This window comes from Eptesicus fuscus, chromosome 14 (assembly GCF_027574615.1).
Source record: "Eptesicus fuscus isolate TK198812 chromosome 14, DD_ASM_mEF_20220401, whole genome shotgun sequence".
Taxonomy (NCBI): domain Eukaryota; kingdom Metazoa; phylum Chordata; class Mammalia; order Chiroptera; family Vespertilionidae; genus Eptesicus; species Eptesicus fuscus.
In genome coordinates, this window is record NC_072486.1 from 71,669,108 (window position 1) to 71,688,426 (window position 19,319).

At 40.3% G+C, this 19,319-nt stretch overlaps 1 protein-coding gene across 1 annotated transcript in view; it reads left to right on the top strand.

Annotated features, from left to right (window-relative positions):
• Positions 1-19,319, top strand: part of CTTNBP2 (cortactin binding protein 2) — a 179,999-nt gene that overhangs the window by 114,691 nt on the left and 45,989 nt on the right. Inside the window, 5 exon segments of the mRNA XM_054726058.1 lie at positions 1,591-1,684; positions 1,687-1,707; positions 4,645-4,920; positions 7,107-7,202; positions 7,870-7,949. Of these exon segments, the coding sequence (XP_054582033.1) occupies positions 1,591-1,684; positions 1,687-1,707; positions 4,645-4,920; positions 7,107-7,202; positions 7,870-7,949 (567 nt within the window).

Here is a 19,319-nt window from a genome sequence, read left to right on the forward strand (position 1 = left end):
AATATGAGACAGTTGGAACGTACATGTTCTCCTGGGGGGAGTGGAAATTGCTATAGCTACTTCCGAAAGCGCTTTGCAGTATATACTAACATAGAACATACGCATACCTTGTGACCCAGCAGTCCGACTCTGGTTCATATACTCAACAGGACTGTGGGCATGTATCTACCAAAGGACTTGTGCTAGAATGTTCATAGTAGGGTCCAAATGTCCATCAGTAAGAGATTAGGTAAGTAAATTGTGGTATATTGACATCAGAGAATGCCACATGGTAATTTTAAAAAGTGCAAAACAAAAAGATGAACAATGACTACTCCCAAAACATGGTTAAATTGTATAGACATTATGTTGACTGAAACAAGCCAAATATAAAAGTGTGCCTGAAGTATAATTCCACTTATATAAAGTTCATTAACAGACTAGCGAATCTCTAATACTAGAAATCAGAATAGAACAGTAGATATCTAGGGGGTATGGGGTGGCGGGGGTGGGGGTAGGAGATGGGGAGAGAAGGGAGGGAGCTAGAGATTGAGATGGACGCTTACAAAGTGCTCCTTACATAAGTATTATACTTTGTGATCATTCTTCAAGCTGCATACTTGTGTACTTTCTATGTGAATACTATATGCTTCAGTAAAATATTCACATAAAAAGAAAAAAAGTGTGTTTTGCCAAACAGAAAGTGTGTGTGTGTGTGTGTGTGTGTGTGTGTGTGTGTGTGTGTGTGTTTAGGGAAGGGATGAGAAGGATGTTGCTTGTTTTGGTTGTTAGTTCCTTGCCATAGATTCTGGTCTGTTCAGTTTTGTGCTTATTCTTGTGGGAAATCAGGAAACAAAACATAATGTGGTAAAAGTTGAGCTAGTAGAGTTCCTTGGTAAATATCCGAAGGTAACATCCTCCCGGGCAGTTATTTATTAGAAAATGTTTGCATTTATTTCTACTTTGGTTTGGAAAATAAGACTTGTCAGTTTGTAGGTTACTGATATTTTTTGAGTGAAGATTTCCTTAAGCAGCACAAAAGAAGAAAAGCTGAAAAAGAGAGGGAACATAACTTCAATATCTATTGGGAATGTTTTTCTCAAAATTCAACCAACATGGTCTTTATATATTTAAAAATAAAAAAGCAAAACAGACACAAATAAAAATCTCAAATAAAAAGTGCTTACGAGGACTCTGGGACAGAATTGTTAAAATTGGAGTCCCACACTCACATGATCAGGAAAGCAGTTCATAGTCCAGTATTCAGCAAGCAGCATCCAGTTGTAGCAAAAGCCCTTTTGCTTTATGTTGTGAAGTTAACATTGAGGGATACTGTCTGCCAAAGTCCATTTCTTTCCTAATTTCACTCTGCAAATTGGGTGATTAGTAAACTGATTTTTTTCTCTTGAAACCTAAGAGGCTGTTCTGTGGAGCATTGATTCACAGTTCAATGAAGCATTCTCTGCTTTTCATTTTGGGACATTGTTTAGTTTGGGTTGCTGGAGAATTCCTGATTTGTTTGCTGTGGGCAAATGACTTTTCCCGTGGGGTTTTTTTTTAACTCAAGTTTCTTAATTTGGACGGAAGGTAATAGAGCTCTTGTCTTTACAGAATTGCCTAGAAATTCTGTGTAGGCATGGCGGGCTTGAGCCAGAAAGGAGAGATAGGTGCGGTTAGACTGCACATGATGTAGCCACTGATGACTGCAGCATCTGCTGGAGAATCTGAGTGAGTGCCTTCACAGCCCCACTGCTCATCCCGCATCCACAAAGCGGGGCCTCTGGGGCCGTGGGAAAAATATTAGTGCAACTCAGTTTCTCGTTCTCTGCTTAGCTTTCTTTGAACCCGAGCTGTTGCCAAAACACTTTATTGATTACAACTGTGGTAATTATTTTTCCATGTAGAATGGCTTTTTACCAAATGAGTTGCTATTCAAATAATGCAAGATCTTCCTTGTATTTTACTTACCTAGGAAAGCATTCTAAGTCATTCTTCTGACTTAAGGTATTACTCTTTTCTTCTGACTTAGGTTGTCTTTGTAGACATGAGTCTAACAGGGTGTGAGAAATCATGGCTGGATACTTTGTCATTAGCTGGTTGTATGAACCCAGGCAAGTCGGTTGTCTCTCCACATCTATTTGCCTACCTGTCTATGAAGATAACTGGTGATCTTTTTGGTTCCTTCCAACTTGAACAATATGTGCTCTCAGCACATTTTATGAAAGGTTCATTTGTGGGTTCATACATACAAAATAGTAATATGTATGACCTCTTATGTTGAGATTATCACCCAATCCAGTAGACATAAATAATTCTAGGTTATGTAAGATGGTATTGTGCACTATGGGAAACATTAAGGGGGTTGGGAGTTTTTAAAATGGGTTTGGAAGTTTCAGTTTTTAAAGTGATGGACAGGGTTGCCTCACTGATATCTAAGCAAACACTCGAAGGAGGTGAGGAACTTTCCAGGCCAAACATCCCGGTGGACAGAGGCCCTAAGGTATGGTCATACCTGCATGTCTGAGGCACTGCCAGGGTGACTGAGTTAGAATGAGCAAGGGGAGAGAAGAAGGAAAGCAGGCCAGAAAATTTCCAGGATGTGGGGCTAGGATCCTGATCTTGTTGAAAATGTAGCATCATAGGGACTTAAGGAGGAGCCCTGTCAATGTTTGAGTATAGGAGTGACAGGATCTAAAGTACATTTTAGTAGTCTCACTGACTGTGTTGTTGAGGATAGACTATAAGAAGTCACAGGTAGAATCAGGGTTCTTCTTAGTTCACTGATGTGCATTTTAGGTAGGAGACAATTATGAGGACTCAATGTAGGATTGTAGCCGACGAGTTAGCGAGAAGTGGTTTGGTTCTGATATAGCTGAAGATAGAGCCAAGAGAACCTTCTGCTGGGTTGAATTTAAGTATGAAATTGAAGGGGAGTGAAACTAATATAAAATGATAGTGAACATAAACTGTAATTGAAAACCAATTTTTTTAAAGTATGAGAGAAGGGATTTGTGGAAAACTCTAGGTTTTCAGCCTGAGCAACCAACTGGCAGGATGGAGCTGCTGTCAGCTGTCCAGGGGCAGGCTGCGGGTGAAGCAGCTTTTGCTAGTGAAGACCAGAAGCTCAGGTTTGGGTGTATGAATCTGAGCTGTCTGGTGGAACTACGTGGAGATGTCAAGTCAGCAGGAATTCCAGAGATGAGTATGAGCTCGATATGTGCATCTGAGAGTCAGCAGTCTATAGATGATATTTCAAGTCAGAGGACTGAATGAGATCACCAAGGAAGTGAGCACAGATAGAGAAAAATGAGAGAAATGAGCCTTCCAACACTCTGTCATTAAAAAATCTGTAAAAAGTGGAGGGACCAATAAAGGGACAACATTAAAGAGTGACCAGTGAGGTATGACATGAGGACATCCAGTAGGAGTGTACATCAGCACAGAGACATCAGTTGTGTCAGATGTTGGTGGTAAGTAAGATGAGGACTGAGAATTGACAGCCTGAAAATAAAATTATCCACTAGTTGATCAGTTAATGGGAGAAGCCAGTTTAAGAAAGGGATCATGGGAAATGTACATTTTATTTTAATTTAAAGCATATAAAGTAATATTTCACTAATTTTGGGGTAGAAGTCTTCATTTTAGTATGTTTCTACTATTGAAGTTCCACATACTATTCTTGTTTGAACAGACTGCACCTTTAATGCTTCACGTATGATTTCTAGTGTTTGAGGACTTAAACATATTTGTTAGCAGACATAGAGGATTTGGGAATAATCACATGTGACTAAGCATATAATTCAGTTTGTAAGGATGGAAGTACATGGGGTGCTGCCCACCATGGGAGTGCTGCCCACCTAGGTGGGACCTCATAGAGAGATTAGAAAAATCATTTTAGAAGCACTGTCTGCCTTTTATCAAATTCTTACTAGTACTTACCATGTAATTGTATGTTAAATTCATTTAAAATGTACATTGATTGTACATTCCTTCCACTTTATAGAAGAAATTAGGGTATAGAGAGATCAAGGCAAGCTCTCACAGCTAATAGAAGGCTGACCTTGAGGCTGAGACCAGGTTGTATGACTAAAGCCACCATCCTAAGCACACTGACCTATAGAACTATGTGTACGTTACATGCCATTGAGTCAGCTCCTACTCCTGGCAACCCTATGAATGAGTGGTATCCACAATGTCCTGTCCTCAGCAGCCCTGCTATGCCCTGTAGACTCACGCTATAGTTTCTTTTGTATACATGTTTGTTTATGTTTCTATAACCTGACTCAATGAAGGTGAAGAGAACAGACAACACAGAGAATCCAGGGTCCAGAGAGGGCCCTAATTTTCTCAGATTTTTTTTAAAGAACTTGAGAATCTTGCTGAAGTTTCTCATTGAAGGGAAAGAGTCAATGAAGTAGAAAAGGTCAAAGATACAAGGAAAAATAATCAGTTCAAGCAACCTGGTCCCAAAGAAAGTGTGAAGATATAGATGAAACCAGAGTTTACTCCAGTATTAAGAACATTGAATTAATGTTATTTAAAGAAGTACTGAAGCTGCCCTTCTGTTTGTTTATAAAATGTTCATATTTGCTTATTTTATAGAATCATTTTGCTGTTTTTCTATCAGGATTTTTTAAATTTCTAATTCTCTTATTCTTCTAACAGATGCTCTTAAAATACCCTTAAGGATTTCAGTGGGTGAGATTCAACCAGACAACTATGGTTCCGATGACTTTGAATGTGAAAACACAATATGTGCTCTAAGTATCCGCAAACAGACATCCTGGGATGATTTTTCAAAAGCAGTGAGTCAAGCTCAGACGAATCATTTCAAAGCCATCTCTTCTGATGAATGGTGGAGTCTGGAAGATGTGACGTGCAATAACACCACTAACTCCAGCATCGGCCTCAGTGCAAGCAGTGTGCAATCCATCATGCTAGGTATCAACAATCCTGCAGTGAAGGGAAAGTTACATTTTCAGGTTCATTTATGTTTATGGGCTTCATAACCTGAGACTTAGTTTACTGATTAAACACATTAAAAACTCCCTTGTGGCAGCTGCTGGTGCTGACACTTGAGCATTCACAATGCAGCCATTACATAACGTTCGTATAAAAATGCTTTTATGCCTCAGGTGATATTCAGAGAGTAAAGAACATGAAAGCCCTCGGTGCGGTTCTGTGATTGCACTTGCTCTTCTAGATAAGTGCACGAAACTAACCACACTGCAGCTGCTTGCTAATGCACAGGTTCTGAACACAGCTCCAAATGTGTGCTTGGGCTATTCCAGGATATCTGTAACCCACTAACACCTTACCTCCAAGGACAGGAGTCTTAATGAAGTCTAGAATTGGAAAAAGCATTTTAATGAAGATATATGCAAAGCTCCCACATGGGATGAATCAGGGTGATAACTGGTTATTCCCATTCAATAGGTTCCATGAAACAGCCTCTGAGGACCTTCTGAAGGTAACATTTGCTTTCTCCTGAGCATAATAAGGGCTCTGTAAAAGCTAGTCATCCCTGGTTAGTTTCTTTCCTCTTAAACCAGGAGAAGGAACATCTACAGGAACCTGCTGCCACTATGCTAGAACTGTGCTGGGCGCTTTCTATCAGCACCTCAGTGGATCCCTACAACAGGCTCATTTTACAGATAGCTAGACAAGTTAACGATGACCTGCCTGAAGGCACAACTAACGAGCAAAGCAGGCAGGACTCAAACGCCAGTCTATCTCATAGGAAAGCCTGTACACTTTCAACAGCACCGTGTTGCAAAAGCATGGTCCTGTTTGAGGGAGGGGTCCTTTTCACCATGCTGTTAATGTGTAGGCTTATTATAGTAAAAAGTGTCCTATTCACTCATAAATGCTAATTCACTTTCAAAACATATGTTACTGCTAGATTTTAAAGCAAATTATTCATGGCCATGCTGTAATGGCTCAGTGGTTGAGCGTCGACCTATGAACCAGGAAGGTCACGGTTTGATTCCCCGGTCAGGGCACATGCCAGGACTGTGGGCTCGATCCCCAGGGTGGGCGTGCAGGAGGCAGCCAATCAGTGATTCTCTCTCATCACTAATGTTTCTATCTCTCTGTCCCTCTCCCTCTCTGAAGTCAATAAAAATATATAAAGAATAAATAAAGCAAATGATTCACAACTTCATTTTATGGCTCTTTGGCATGATCATTAAAATTACCATAACTACCACAAAACATATATAGTTAAATAATTGCATTAAGAAAATAAGTCAGAAATGATTTTCTGGATAACATTTTTCCATTAAACCGAGTGTTATTCAAGGGATAGGTCAGCCTTAGGGGTCTAAATGAAGTCAGCACAGCCATGTTTTGAAGGCAGTGGGCCTCTCTACATCAGCCCTCATCCGGTTAATCTGGAAACTGACAAAGGCAAATGGGTATTCACAACCATTGGATATATTTACCTTTGAGCAATGGTTTCTGTTCATACTCGTTACTGAGGGTGAGGTACTCCAGTAGAATTCCAGGTCTAAAACCATTGATTTTTATGGGTCCTGGGCTTAATTTAGCACCTGGCTTTAGCCACTTATAATTGGTAACTACATTGTTATTGTCATTAATATAGGTATATAAGCAATTTTACTGTGTTGATAACCCAAGCTAGATTAAAAGGACCCAGGCCAACAGATAACAAAGTTACAGGTGGGGTAGGCGCCTGTATGTTGGGACATGTTGAGAATGGGTATTTAGGAATTGATCTGTGGAAGGGAAGAGATGAAAACAAGTTCTCAAGAGGGCCCAGTCTATGGGAAGGCTTGTCTTATCCTGAGCACCTGAGGTTATATGTGTGTTCTTTCTGGAATCTAAAAATTTGCTGGAGAGGCAGGCAGGGACCTGGGTCAGAGTGCATGGCCTTATGAATCAGGCACTGGAAGAACTACGAAAGTCCCTCCTTAGGACAGCTTTGAGGAAGCCTGCAGTTTGAAGGTTTTCCTCTTGACCTTCAACAAAAGTTAACTCCCTATGACCATTCACAAATTCTGTACATGCCTTTGGATTCCTTAGAGTTCTCACAGAGGAGATCATGCGTCAACCCTTATAAGAAAAATTCCTTTTAATCTCCTGACATTTTCATTTTTTTGAACTAGGAAATGTGCCATGGTCGGTGGGTCAGAGCTTCACCCTGCCCCTGTGGGACTTTATGAAAAAGAATAAAGCAGAGCAAGTCACTGTGCTTTTGTCAGGTAAAGATATTCTAAATTGAGATGACATTGACCAAGCGTTTGCTTTAGGATTGTTTCGAAGTACCAGTTCTTAAACCTGCATGTCTTTGTCCTGCATTCTTTACAATTTCAAGTAATAAAGTTTGATTTTGTTGTTTTAACTATACTTATTGAAGTTAAAAAAAAAAAAAAGTGTGAGACCCTCCTAGAAAATCCCTTTGGGCTCAAGCAATATATTGAGAGAATAGCAGAATTTACGGGAGGGGGTTTGGAGGGAAGGAGTTAGAGAAGAGCCCTAAAGTGAGACCCCAGCCTGGCTGGTGTGGCTCAGTGGTTGAGCATCAACCCATGAACCAGGAGGTCACGGTTCGATTCCTGGTCAGGGCACATGCTTGAATTGCAGGCTTAATCCCAAGTGTGGGGCATGTAGGAGGCAGCTAATGAATGATTCTCTCTCATCATTGATGTTTCTATCTCTCTCTCCCTCTTCCTTACTCTCTGAAATCAATAAAAATACATTTTAAAAATAAATAAATAAAGGGAGACCCCAGACCTGTGCATTAATGTCGGGCAAGGCTAGAACTTTCCGAGGATTGGAACTAAGCTCTGCTAACATTTGCTTATAAACAGTAAAATATTGAATCGAGCAATCAAAGCCAGTGTTCCTCTGTATTTTTCCTTCTTGCAGGTCCTCAGGAAGGCTGCCTCAATAGTGTGACGTACAGATCTATGATCCCTCTCCAGATGCTGCAGAAGTACCTAAGGCTGGTAGGTGGATGTGTTATAGACACCTCTCACCAACACCGAGAGGTGTTACCGGACTGTTCAACCCCCTGAGCTAGTGAGAGAGGGCTGTCCTCAACCTTGTCTTCTCATATAAATGAATTTTTATGAGAGACCATGACTATGTTGTGAAAAGCCAATTTAATAAAGCAATTAAACATGCACCTTAATTGAAAAAGCAAAGCAAGCAAACCTATATATCTGGCTTATGAAGCACAGACGGGCTCTCAGCTAATGTGAAGAGCGAGTTGGGTGGGGGTCTGAGGCATTATATACCCTCCTGTCTATAGGTCTCGAAATTCCTCTGCTGACTATTTTGGTACAGATTAATTCTCAAGGTCCCTTTTAACTTTGTTGTGGCTTTCCCAGAATTCATGAAAAGCACCTGGCAACTTTATCTTGCCAAGCCTTGAGACTGTTGGCTTCTCTGCTTAGGGAGTAAAACTGCCATTTATTTTTTTTTTTTTTTTTGCGTTTCCCCTTCCCCCCTCCCTTTTTGCATTCTCTCATTAGGGACGTTTTCTTTAACCATTTGCTCCACGTCCTTGGCTGGGGAAGATGTTAGTTACAAACTGGCTGCAGATTGCCCACACTGTTGGGCCTTGTTTTATCTTTACTGTGTCCATTTCTCCACCTGTGAGTGTTAAAATAAGACCAAGAGGAAATGGTCTGTCCCTAACTAGTACTTGACATCAAGTAACTAATTAATATGGAAGAAAATGGCTGTAAATATCAAGATGCCTTGCTATAAGCTTTTATAATTGAAAAATCAGTAAATGTCTAAGCATTAATTAGTGTATTGATGTAGCCGCTATAACAGAAATCAAAAAATTATAGCTTACACCAGTGATGGCGAACCTATGACACGCGTGTCAGCACTGACACGCGTAGCCATGTCTGATGACACGCGGCCGCATGCCGAGGATGAAACATTTGCTGCTCCTGAGGATGAAACATTTGCGACTAGAGTCTTGGAGTTAGTTTTTTCCTCAAAGTGACACACTACCCAAGTTATGCTCAGTTTTTTGGCGAAGTTTGACACACCAAGCTCAAAAGGTTGCCCATCACTGACTTACACAGTGTGAGAAGTTTATTTTTCTCAAATACCGAAGGCCTAGCAGGTGATGGATCCGGGGAGGGCGAAGGTGCTGGGAGACCTTCTCTCAGGGCTACTCTATCCCCTGAGCGTCACCACAGCATCACCAGGCTCGCGCACGAGGGAGAGCCTGGAGGGCAAGCCTCTGCCTTTGGGGGTTGCACACATCATTCCGGCCACACCCACAGACCAGAACTTAGACACATGTCCAGGTGGGACTGGCACGTGTGGCTTTTGGCTGCACAACCCTGTTAACATTAGGCAGCTCTAGTACTAAAAGGCAGAAGTAGGGAGTATGGTTATCAAGAGGAAGTAGCAAATTCTCACTACAAAGTGGATAAATGTAATGCTTTGTATTTGTTCAGTACAGTGGAACCTCGGTTCTCAAATTCATTCTGGAAGGCTGTTCAAGACGCAGTTTGTTCAAAAACCAAATCATTTTTTCCCCATTAGAAATAAAGTAAATTGAATTAATCTGTTCGAGACCCCCAAATCATTCCCTGCTTTAACCTTTCTTATATACAGTACATGTCTAATGTAGCATTTAATCTATAAACAAACACTTCTTTTCTAAAATTTATTGAACGACTCCCCACTGGCCTTAAATCACTTTCAGCCCTCGTTCCAAGCTTCACTTGTTCACATATTATTGCCTCCGAAATACTGCCACCAGCTAACTGCTTTTTCTTTATACAAATCAACAGTTTTTCTGTCTCTTCCATTGCCCATGATCTTTGTTTGGTGAGCGCTTGCATACCCTTACCAATATCAGCACCCTTGATGGCCTTTTTATGTTTCAAAATCGTGCTAATCATCCATTTCACCAGCAAGAAAAGGAAAAAAACAAAACAAAAATATTCATAGCACAATTTTCTGAGATGTTAACAACATAAGATTTAGCAGTAAACTGACACACATTCTCTCCTTTATTTGTGACCTCAGAGAAGCTTTTTGATAACATCAGCATGAAAGGGTTGTCAGGTCAAAAACTGAAGTTGTGTTCCAAAACGGAGACATGTTTTCTGTAAACAACTTGGTTGAGAGCTGAATTGTTCAGGATGGGAGACATTTGAGAATCAAGGTTTGACTGTACTCATTACATGCCAGGCAATATGTCTTATTTATTTATTCCGGAAAACATCCCTCTGAGGTAGATAATATCACCCATTTTATAGACTAGTAAACTGAAGCAGAAAGAGGTAAAATAGCTACAAGGCCACATAGCTAATGAGTGATGAAGCCAGGATTATGCGTTCCCTGATTAGGTGTCTCTGTTTGTGTGAGATCTATTTAAAACTAAGATGTATTGATGGTGTAAAACATTAAACAATCGTTTTGTTTACTGCCTTAATTTGGAAGGCTTTTTTAAAACAATGAATGGGTTTGACTGTGACCCTTTACAAAAATTGTGTTCATTGACCATGAATTGGTATATTTGCTCCTGATGAAAAGAAATTGTGTATGTCATCAGAAAAATTTTATTATTTAATACTAGTAGCCCTGCACACGAATCCATGCGCCAGTAGCTCTCTGTGGGGCCTGGCTGCTCTGTGCCCGCTGCCCAGAGGCTCTCTGTGGCCCAGAGGCCCATCTGCAGTCGGGCGCGGAACGCTTGCCTCGTCGCCACAGCAATGAAGCAAGCATTCCACCAGGCCGCTCTCGCTGCCCACTCTCAGCAGCTGCCCCTCCCTCCCAGGACTGGGGGACTCCAGTGGGGCTGAGAGGACTGGGCACCGCCATCTTTGTGAAGGAGTAACAGTTAATTTGCATATTACCCTTTTATTAGATAGGATAATTGAAGTTGTAAAAAGGTAGCCTTTTTTTCTATTCTCATATGTGAGCACTCAATTTCTGAGGATTCTAAGACAATTAATATAGAATTTTTAAAAGCATTAATAATCTCTACTGTAGCAAATAGTATATTTTGTAGTTCATCACTCTTACTCTTTCAGTAAACATAGGATTTTAAATAAAATGAAACTATACCAGTTTTCATAATCTTAAAATCTAGGTGAAACAAACATTCTTGTGTCCAATAATTTGTAAAAGATAACCAGGTCACTGGGCCAAAATACTGGCATACAACTTTAACAATTTCTAGTAGCAAAACACCTAGAATAGCAATTAATAAATGTATTCATTGAATTGTAGAATAATTTATTTGTAAGAAACTGTACGTTTCTAATTTTTTAAACATTACTCTATAGTTCAAGTGCAAGCAAACATGAAAGATATCAAAGATTTATCTCCACATTTCCTATTGGCATCAGGTGCAACTGGTACCTTACTAATTGCAACAAGAATGGATTCAAAGGCAGCCTCCAAAGAATCAGCAGCTGTGGCTCCTTTAATTAGTGTTGTGTTGGTCAAAGATGGTTGCTACTTTGGAAATCACAATGGATTCCAGTGTTTTTCTACCTCTTTTTTTTTTTTTCTTACCAAGAATTTTGACATAATTAGCAGGTATAAGTCCTGCTGTTTGATCATCAGGACTAGCCAGGAGTCCTGAGGAAAACAAGCATTGAAAGCCACTTATTGATCTAGTTGGGATTACCTGTAAAAGCAGCTACAGTCGAATGGAAACATTCATAAGCCTTACAATTTAGGAGAGATGGTGTCATCTCAGTCTGATACTTTTACTTATTTTCTTTGCTAGTTGTTCCTCTTTCTCTAATGCATCCAAGTAAGCCTGTGGGTTTTATACAGATGGGAAGGAGATCTGTCTTCATTCCTTGGTTTAAATGAAGGGTGGAGTTGTGTCACCAACTGGTTTTCAGGAATGTGAGCCTCATGCTCTCAGTGGAGTCAGTTCCTACAACCACTTCCTTCTCCCTCCCCCTCCTCAGCATCTCTGTACCAGACAAGATTATGACTCAGAGCTTCTCATTCACCTGTTTAGATGATTAAATGAATAGAAAAGCAATGCAGCTGAATTACAACTGTTTATTAGCCTTGTCTGAGTAGATCTGTCAAATGAAATATTTGCTAGTCACATTCCAATTGCAATTAAGCATGTACCTCCTGATGCATAAGACATAGTTTGACTATCAGTGACCAACAAACCAGAGCCTAGATGAACACTGTTGTTACCTCTGTTCTCAATTTAATGAGTGTACAGAAAGGGCTTTTTTAATCTAATAACTCTTGGATGAAGATAAAAACTAAATTCATTTTAGCAATCACTTCAAAATTTAAAGTGAGGCAATAATATATTGTAATAGTTGTCAATGTTCTACCATAAAAGAGAGATAGACCCTTAAGGAGATAGACCATATGTTATGCATATTTGTATCTTGTTTAGTTATTTAATTCAGTTGTTTGACAGCTATTTACTGAAAGCCTCTTAAATGCAGGCAGTTTTAAAAATGTAGGATATAGCTATGTGTAAATAAGATGCATTCCCTAAATGCATGGAGCTTACATTCTAGTGGGGAAGACATATTAAAAAACAAATGCATACATACATATAATGTGAGGCCAGCACTAATTGCAACTATAGTGGAAAATAAAGCAGGAAAGGGGATAAAGCGCTAGTGGAAGGAATGGCAGAAAGTGCTTTTGGATGGAGTTGGTAGGAAAGACCTTTCTGTGGTGACATGTAAACAGAAGACCACATGAAGTGAAGCCTTGTGGAGAGGGTTTAAAGCAGAGGGAATAGCAGGTACAAAAATACCTAGCCTGGCAATGAAGTCTGAGAGAGAACCAGAAGCTAGGTCATGGCACCATACTTTTGTCCATATCCATGAGTTCCCTCTTTTTTCTTTTTCTCAACCCCTTTCCCCAACACCCTCTGTACCAGAGCTGTTTGCCTGCTCTTTATCCATGAGTCTGTCTCTGTTTTGCTTGGTAGTTCACTTTGTTCATGGCAAGGACTTTGAATTTTAGTCCAGGTCTGATAGGAAGCCACTGGTAGGATTTGAGCCAGAGAGTGACATATCCACTTAGTGCCACAGTAATTATAGGTACACTGATATGTCTTTGAATTGTTGAAAATTTGTACAATAAAAAGCAAGCCTAGTGATATCTGACTTTTAATGAGTATTTATTATATGCCAAGTTCTGTTCTAAGTATATAGATTGTCCCATTTGATCATTCTCTGAGGTAGATACTTATACCAGTTACTCCCATTTACAGATGAATAAACCAAGATGCAAAATAATTTGCCTAAGAACCTCAGGAAGTGGTGGAACCTAAGGAGTTGAACTTAGGTTGCCTTCCATTCTCATATATGTAATCATAGTTTATACTAGTTATTAACCTGTTGGTTAAGAAAGAATTGCAGTAGCCAGTTCTCACTATATATGTAAATCCTATTTAATAAAAGGGTAATATGCAAATTAACCATCACTCCATCACAAAGATGGCGGCGCCCATAGCGGCCGAGGTGCTGGACACTGGCGGTGTCGCCCCAGCAACGGGCCCCAGCATCCTGCGCGCCCCAGCCCATGGAGGGAGGCAGGGAGGGCGGGTGGGCCTCTGGCCAGAGGCCGGCCAGGGTGTGGGACATTGGTGTCATTGCAGGCCAGGTTGAGGGATTCCCCTCCCCTCCGCGTGCACGAATTTCATGCACCAGGCCTCTAGTGTGTTCTATAAAATGCATGTATTAAAGCCCTTATGCAGAAAACCAAATGGAATGAAGACTTTAAATCAGGCTTTTAAAATAAATGATGTTATTTTTAAATGCTTTCATTAAATAGTTAAATAAATACATTTTAAATCTCTATGCTTGAATTAATAAGGACATATTTAACTTATTTGAGTTTTTAATCACTATTTATAACAGTTGAACTTTTTGCATTAGCTCAAATGTATCTCTTAACCAATTTGTGATTTTTATTAGCTTATTCTTAATTTTTCTTCTATTTTATTTTTTCCATCACCATGTATCCCGTCTATGCCTTCTTCCACCTCTACCTACCCCCTGTACCCCGCCCCTGGCAATCACCATACTTTTGTCCATGTCCATGAGTTCTCTCTCTCTTTTTTTTTTTCTCAACTCCCTCCCCAAAACCCTCTCTACCAGAGCTGTTTGCCTGCTCTTTATCCATGAGTCTGTCTCTGTTTGGCTTAATAGTCCACTTTGTTCATTAAATTGCACATATGAGTGAAATCATATGGTACTTGTATTTCTCTGACTGGATTATTTCGCTTAGCATAATGTTCTCCAGGTCCATCCATGCTGTCACAAAGGGTACAATTTTCTTCCTTTTTATAGCCCAGAATTATTCCATTATGTAAATGTACCACAGCTTTTTTATCCACTCATCTACTGATGGATACTTGGGCTGCTTCCAAATCTTGGCTATTGTAAATAACACTGCAATGAACAGAGGGATACATATATTCTTTCAATTTAGTGTTTAGGGTTTCTGTGGATAAATACCCTGAAGTAGAATTGCTGTGTCATAAGGCAGTTCCATTTTTAATTTTTTTGAGGAAACTCATACTGTTTTCCACAGTGGCTGCACCAATCTGCATTCCCACCAACAGTGCACAGGGTTCCCTTTCTCCACATCTTCACCAGCACTTCTTGTTGTAGATTTATTGATGATAGCCATTCTGACAGGCATGAGGTGATATCTCGTTGTAGTTTTAAATTGCATCTCTCTGATGATTAGTGATGTTGAGCATCTTTTCGTATGTCTGTTGGCCATCTGTGTGTTCTCTTTGGAGAAGTGTCTATTAAGGTCCTTTGCCCATTTTTTAATTGGATTGTTTGTTTGTTTTTGTGCTTATTCTTAATTTTTTATTTTAATAATTCAGTGACTATTAATGATTATTATGTTAGAAAAATACTTGATTAGGTCACCCTAATTTAAGCCCTATTTTAACATGTAGGGCTCTGAATCCCTCAGGACATAATCCATGAGATTCTTCCATCTATTGGCTGTCCACTCCAATCTTTGCTGGGAGATTATACTTAATCTTCATACATCCCAAGATAAATTTGCTATTTTTCCATAAAAACAAGGTCATTAGTGATGGTTTTGTATCTAAGACAGCCCACCATAGCTCCATCAATCTCTTTAGCAAATGGCAAGGTCCGGCCTGATCTTTTTCAGGGTGTAGAAGAGCAAGGCTGGGTAAGGTCCCAGTGGAAGGAGGAAGCTGGTTTCTTCATGTGAAGAAGAGGTGGCTTCAACACCAGGGGATCTTTAGGTTCCCGTGGTTGTAGTGGAAGATTCTGGCCAGTTGGGCTAGTGTCAGCCCAGAGGAAGGCTGGAGCAGGAGGATTCATAAGAGCGGAGCCTGGGTGACAAGGGAGGGTTATGTTCAAGATATCTCTAGATTGATCTTTTTAAATAGCTATAATACATGCCCAAATTATTATGTCTGTATTAATAAATGAGGGCCTAGCTTTATTTGATTTTAGTAGCCAAGTCTGAGCTTGGCTTTTACAGTTTCAATTAGGTAACTTTTAAAAACAGAAAATACGTGTGTGTCTATGTGTGCACTGTGACTTCCCTTGAATTTTATTCTCTCATACCTGTTCTATTAAGAGGGACCTTAGCAAATGGTTAAAACCTGCTCTAACAAGAAGGACTCCAGTTTTGTGATTTCTGATGCTGAATGTGCCAATATTGTTTGGGGGATTTAATATTAATAAACTGATAGTAACTGTCATCTGGGACTCTAAAGTCATATGTGAACTATTTGTTTAAAATTGAGTGTCAAAGATGTCAGAATTACAGTCCTAGTGTTATCGGTGGGGAGCTCTCCGTGTCCTCATCTGTTGCTAGGGGACATGGGCTCCTTGCGATGTCACGAGAAAAAGGAATTTTTTTGAGACTCACACAGGAAAATGAGTGATATTTATTTGCATGGGTTAGACCCCTGAGTTTCCAAGGTCTCATTTCCTTCTGTCCCAGCAATGAAATAAGTCCCACTTTGCTTTTAGCAGAGCTAGGATTAAGGCCATTGCCCAGAGTTTTCATCCCATGTTTGCATAGTCCAATCCAGTATCAAGCTAGCTTACTTGTGTTCCCAGCTGCAGTCCATCAGTCCATTGCTTTGTGGGGTCCGCCATGTGGCTTCTAGGAACATAGGCAGGAGCAAAGCCAGAGAAACAAGAGAGCCGAGAGTGAGACAATTCCTTTGTCGCAGAATTTTAACTTTCTAAGATTTTGCACGCTTGCCATGGTTCCATCCCCTCTGGCCAGTTATTTTTGTTCCAGGCTAGACTGATAGTCACCTTCCCTACATCACCTGGATTCACTGTGCATGGTCCATCTCCCCCTTCCCCCAGTGATTTGCAGGGAATGGACCAGTGGTTCCCTGGGGAGTATGAAATTGCAGCTTGCTGTTGAAGCTGCCCAGGTGGCCATGCTTATAATGCCTGCCCTCCCTTTTGCTCCTTTCCTATCATTAATAACTAGCTAATAACAATGGTAATGTTGCTGGAGAAATTTGTGGGCCAGATTTCCCAGACATGACTAGGTGTGAGGTTCTTGGGGTATCACTGACATAAGCATTTTCAGAAGCCCTCACGGGAGAATGAGATGTGGTGAAAGGCTTTACTTACATGGAGTTACATTCCTCGGGTTAAAAAGTCCCATGTACCTTAACCCGGTCCTGAAAGAGGGGCAGCTGGGGTTCCAGTAAAGCCAAAAGGAGGGCCAGTGTCCAGAGCTTTTGTTCCATGTTGCAGCCAGGTCTAGTTCAGCATTCAGGCTAATTAAAGTCCATCAGTCCATTGTATGGGTCCTACGTGGGCATGAGCCACATGGGCGAATGCAGAGGAGCGTGCCCCCTGCATCAGGAGTTCCAGGAGAACTAGAGGGTAAAAACCAAGAGCCCAGAGCATATGCTCCTTTGTCTAGGAGTTTAAATATTAAGGTTTGGCACCCTTGCAGTGGCCTTGTCCAGTCCCTTCTCCCATTGATCTGTGGGGAACAGATTTGGAGAGTGTTAAATTAGCAAAGCTGTATAAATGGCATGCCTATATCATCTAGTCTTTCCTTTACTCCTTTCCTGCTAAAAATAGGCAGATTATTACAATGTTATCAGTAACACTAGCTATAAAGCATGATACCTTAAAGCTATAGCCATTCCAATTTTATTGGCTTGGGGAAGACCTTTTATTTTTCATTCTTTTTTGAGTTCATCATTTTGCCACAATCTGGCCTAAAAGGTCTCAAGACAGTAGAAGCTTTTCCTCAGACTCTGACAAATAAAACTTCAAATAAAAGGTTAAGTTTATTGCTTTAAAATTATGCCACTAGTCTGAAGCCTCATTACAAGTGCCACATGGACCATAGTGGAAACTCTAGCTCTTCTGGTAAACTCCTTTCTGCAGAAAAACACTGTGGAGGGAAAAAATAAAAGTATGGATGGGCCTTTGTTGAGGTCATTGTTCCTATTTAATCCAGAATTCATTTGCCTCACAAAGCACTAATTGATGTGTGGTAAGAGCTTTCTGAATATGCTGTGAAGACAAGAATAAAAGGGATTGGTACCAATTGTGATCATAAGGCCGTGTCCCTTTACGAATAAGCCAAAAGGCCACACTGTAAGCATGCCCTTAGGAATAATTCTGACAACTGCAATTCACCTTTTAGAAGTTAACTGATTTTATTTTTCAAAGAACATACCTCATTTCAACATGATTATAATATTTAACTCCCATCCCAAAAAGTCTGTCTGCTTTCCATCTACCTACTGTTTATCTTTAGTGCCCTCTGCTGGAAGCACGTAGCATGTATACTTTTTATACCTCAGACCTTGCTATTTAGAGAAATATAAATGATAATGCTAGAATAGATAAATGTTTTCTTGGCATAGCTTTGCATGTTTTCACCATTCTCAGTAGAGCAATAGGCTCCCAGCAATTTTTTGGGGGGTGGTTCATATCTTATATGGTAACCAACACAATTATATCATGTGACGAGATAGACAAAAGAACATTAACAAAAAAAACCTGATAATACCTGAAATGAGAAGAAACCTATTAATGGAATGCATTCATTAGAAAGTATTAGTATGAATGACCTGGAAATTTATACATTTGTTTTTCCCTTTATTTTTACTTACTTAGTTCACTTATTTATAGTTTACCTTTTTCCAGAAAGGATATTAGTCTATGTTAACACAAAATGCTTACTCCTAGTGAATGGCCAAAATTTTAAATGGAATGTTTCCTGCTTATATTTGTCAAACCCCCACAGTCTGAGAACAGATGAGGTATTGAGACTGAAGGAAGCTTATCTGTGAAGCTGGGTCTCTAGCTGTTATATGATCTCAAAATCAATCTTAAGAAAGTACAGGCAGTTTGACAGGATAGCTATAATGACAGAGAGCACTCTTGTTTTCAGAAATAAGAAAAGATTAAAGAGCAATACTACTTGAAAATCTCGGAGTAGCATATTCAGTAGATCTTGAAATTCTGTATTTAGTTTCGCTGGTGCAAAACAGTCTGTTCCTTGTGAGAGAATTTCCACCCAATAAGTCATGGCAGTTTGAGATTAACTTGGAGAGCTCAGGATTTATGGTTTAAAATTGGACCAGGCTAGTGGTACCTAACATGCTATTTCCCTCTAAAGTACTTTTGAAAAGTGACAAAACTTGACAAAAACAGAAAAATAGAACTGAAGTCTCCCTTTGGCAAGAATCTAGAAAAACTTTTTACTACCATTATAGGGGCAAGAGACTGTTAGGCCTACTTATTAGCAGCCAACTAGAAATTAGGTAGGAAAACACTTTAAATACTCTTCTAATGTTGGTGAAACTGTTACCGGCAATTGAACCTCAGTTCAGCAACCTCGGTACTTGAGTTCTGGCTAAGAAAGAATCCAGAGCCAAGACAAATACAAGAGATAGCGTGGGTTGGGGAGGCAAAGGGAGAAGGAGCACCTTGGGGAAAGAAGAAGGTGGGCAAAGGCGAGGGGTGTTCAAGGGAGACCAAGAGCAAGCGCTGAGTCCCTTGTCTTGAGGGTATTTATCTGGAGATCCTAAGGGAGGACCTCAACAGAACATTCATCAGCTTCCTGGGTGTGTCCCTGTCCTTTCAGGGTTGTGGTCTCTACTGATTGGTGCCTGCTAGGTCTACCACAGGTTAGGGGAGGTCCACACTGCAAGACCAGTGATATGAAAGGTCAGGGGTCTATACCACATGGTCAGCTTTATGCTAGTGGAGGAAAGGTTGCCCTGTGGGCGAGGTTCCACCCTACAATTGTCCATTGCTAGGCACTCTTGAGTCTATCGTCCTTGCTGTGCTAATGCCTGTCTAACTGCCTACTACACCATTATCATCTTACTAATA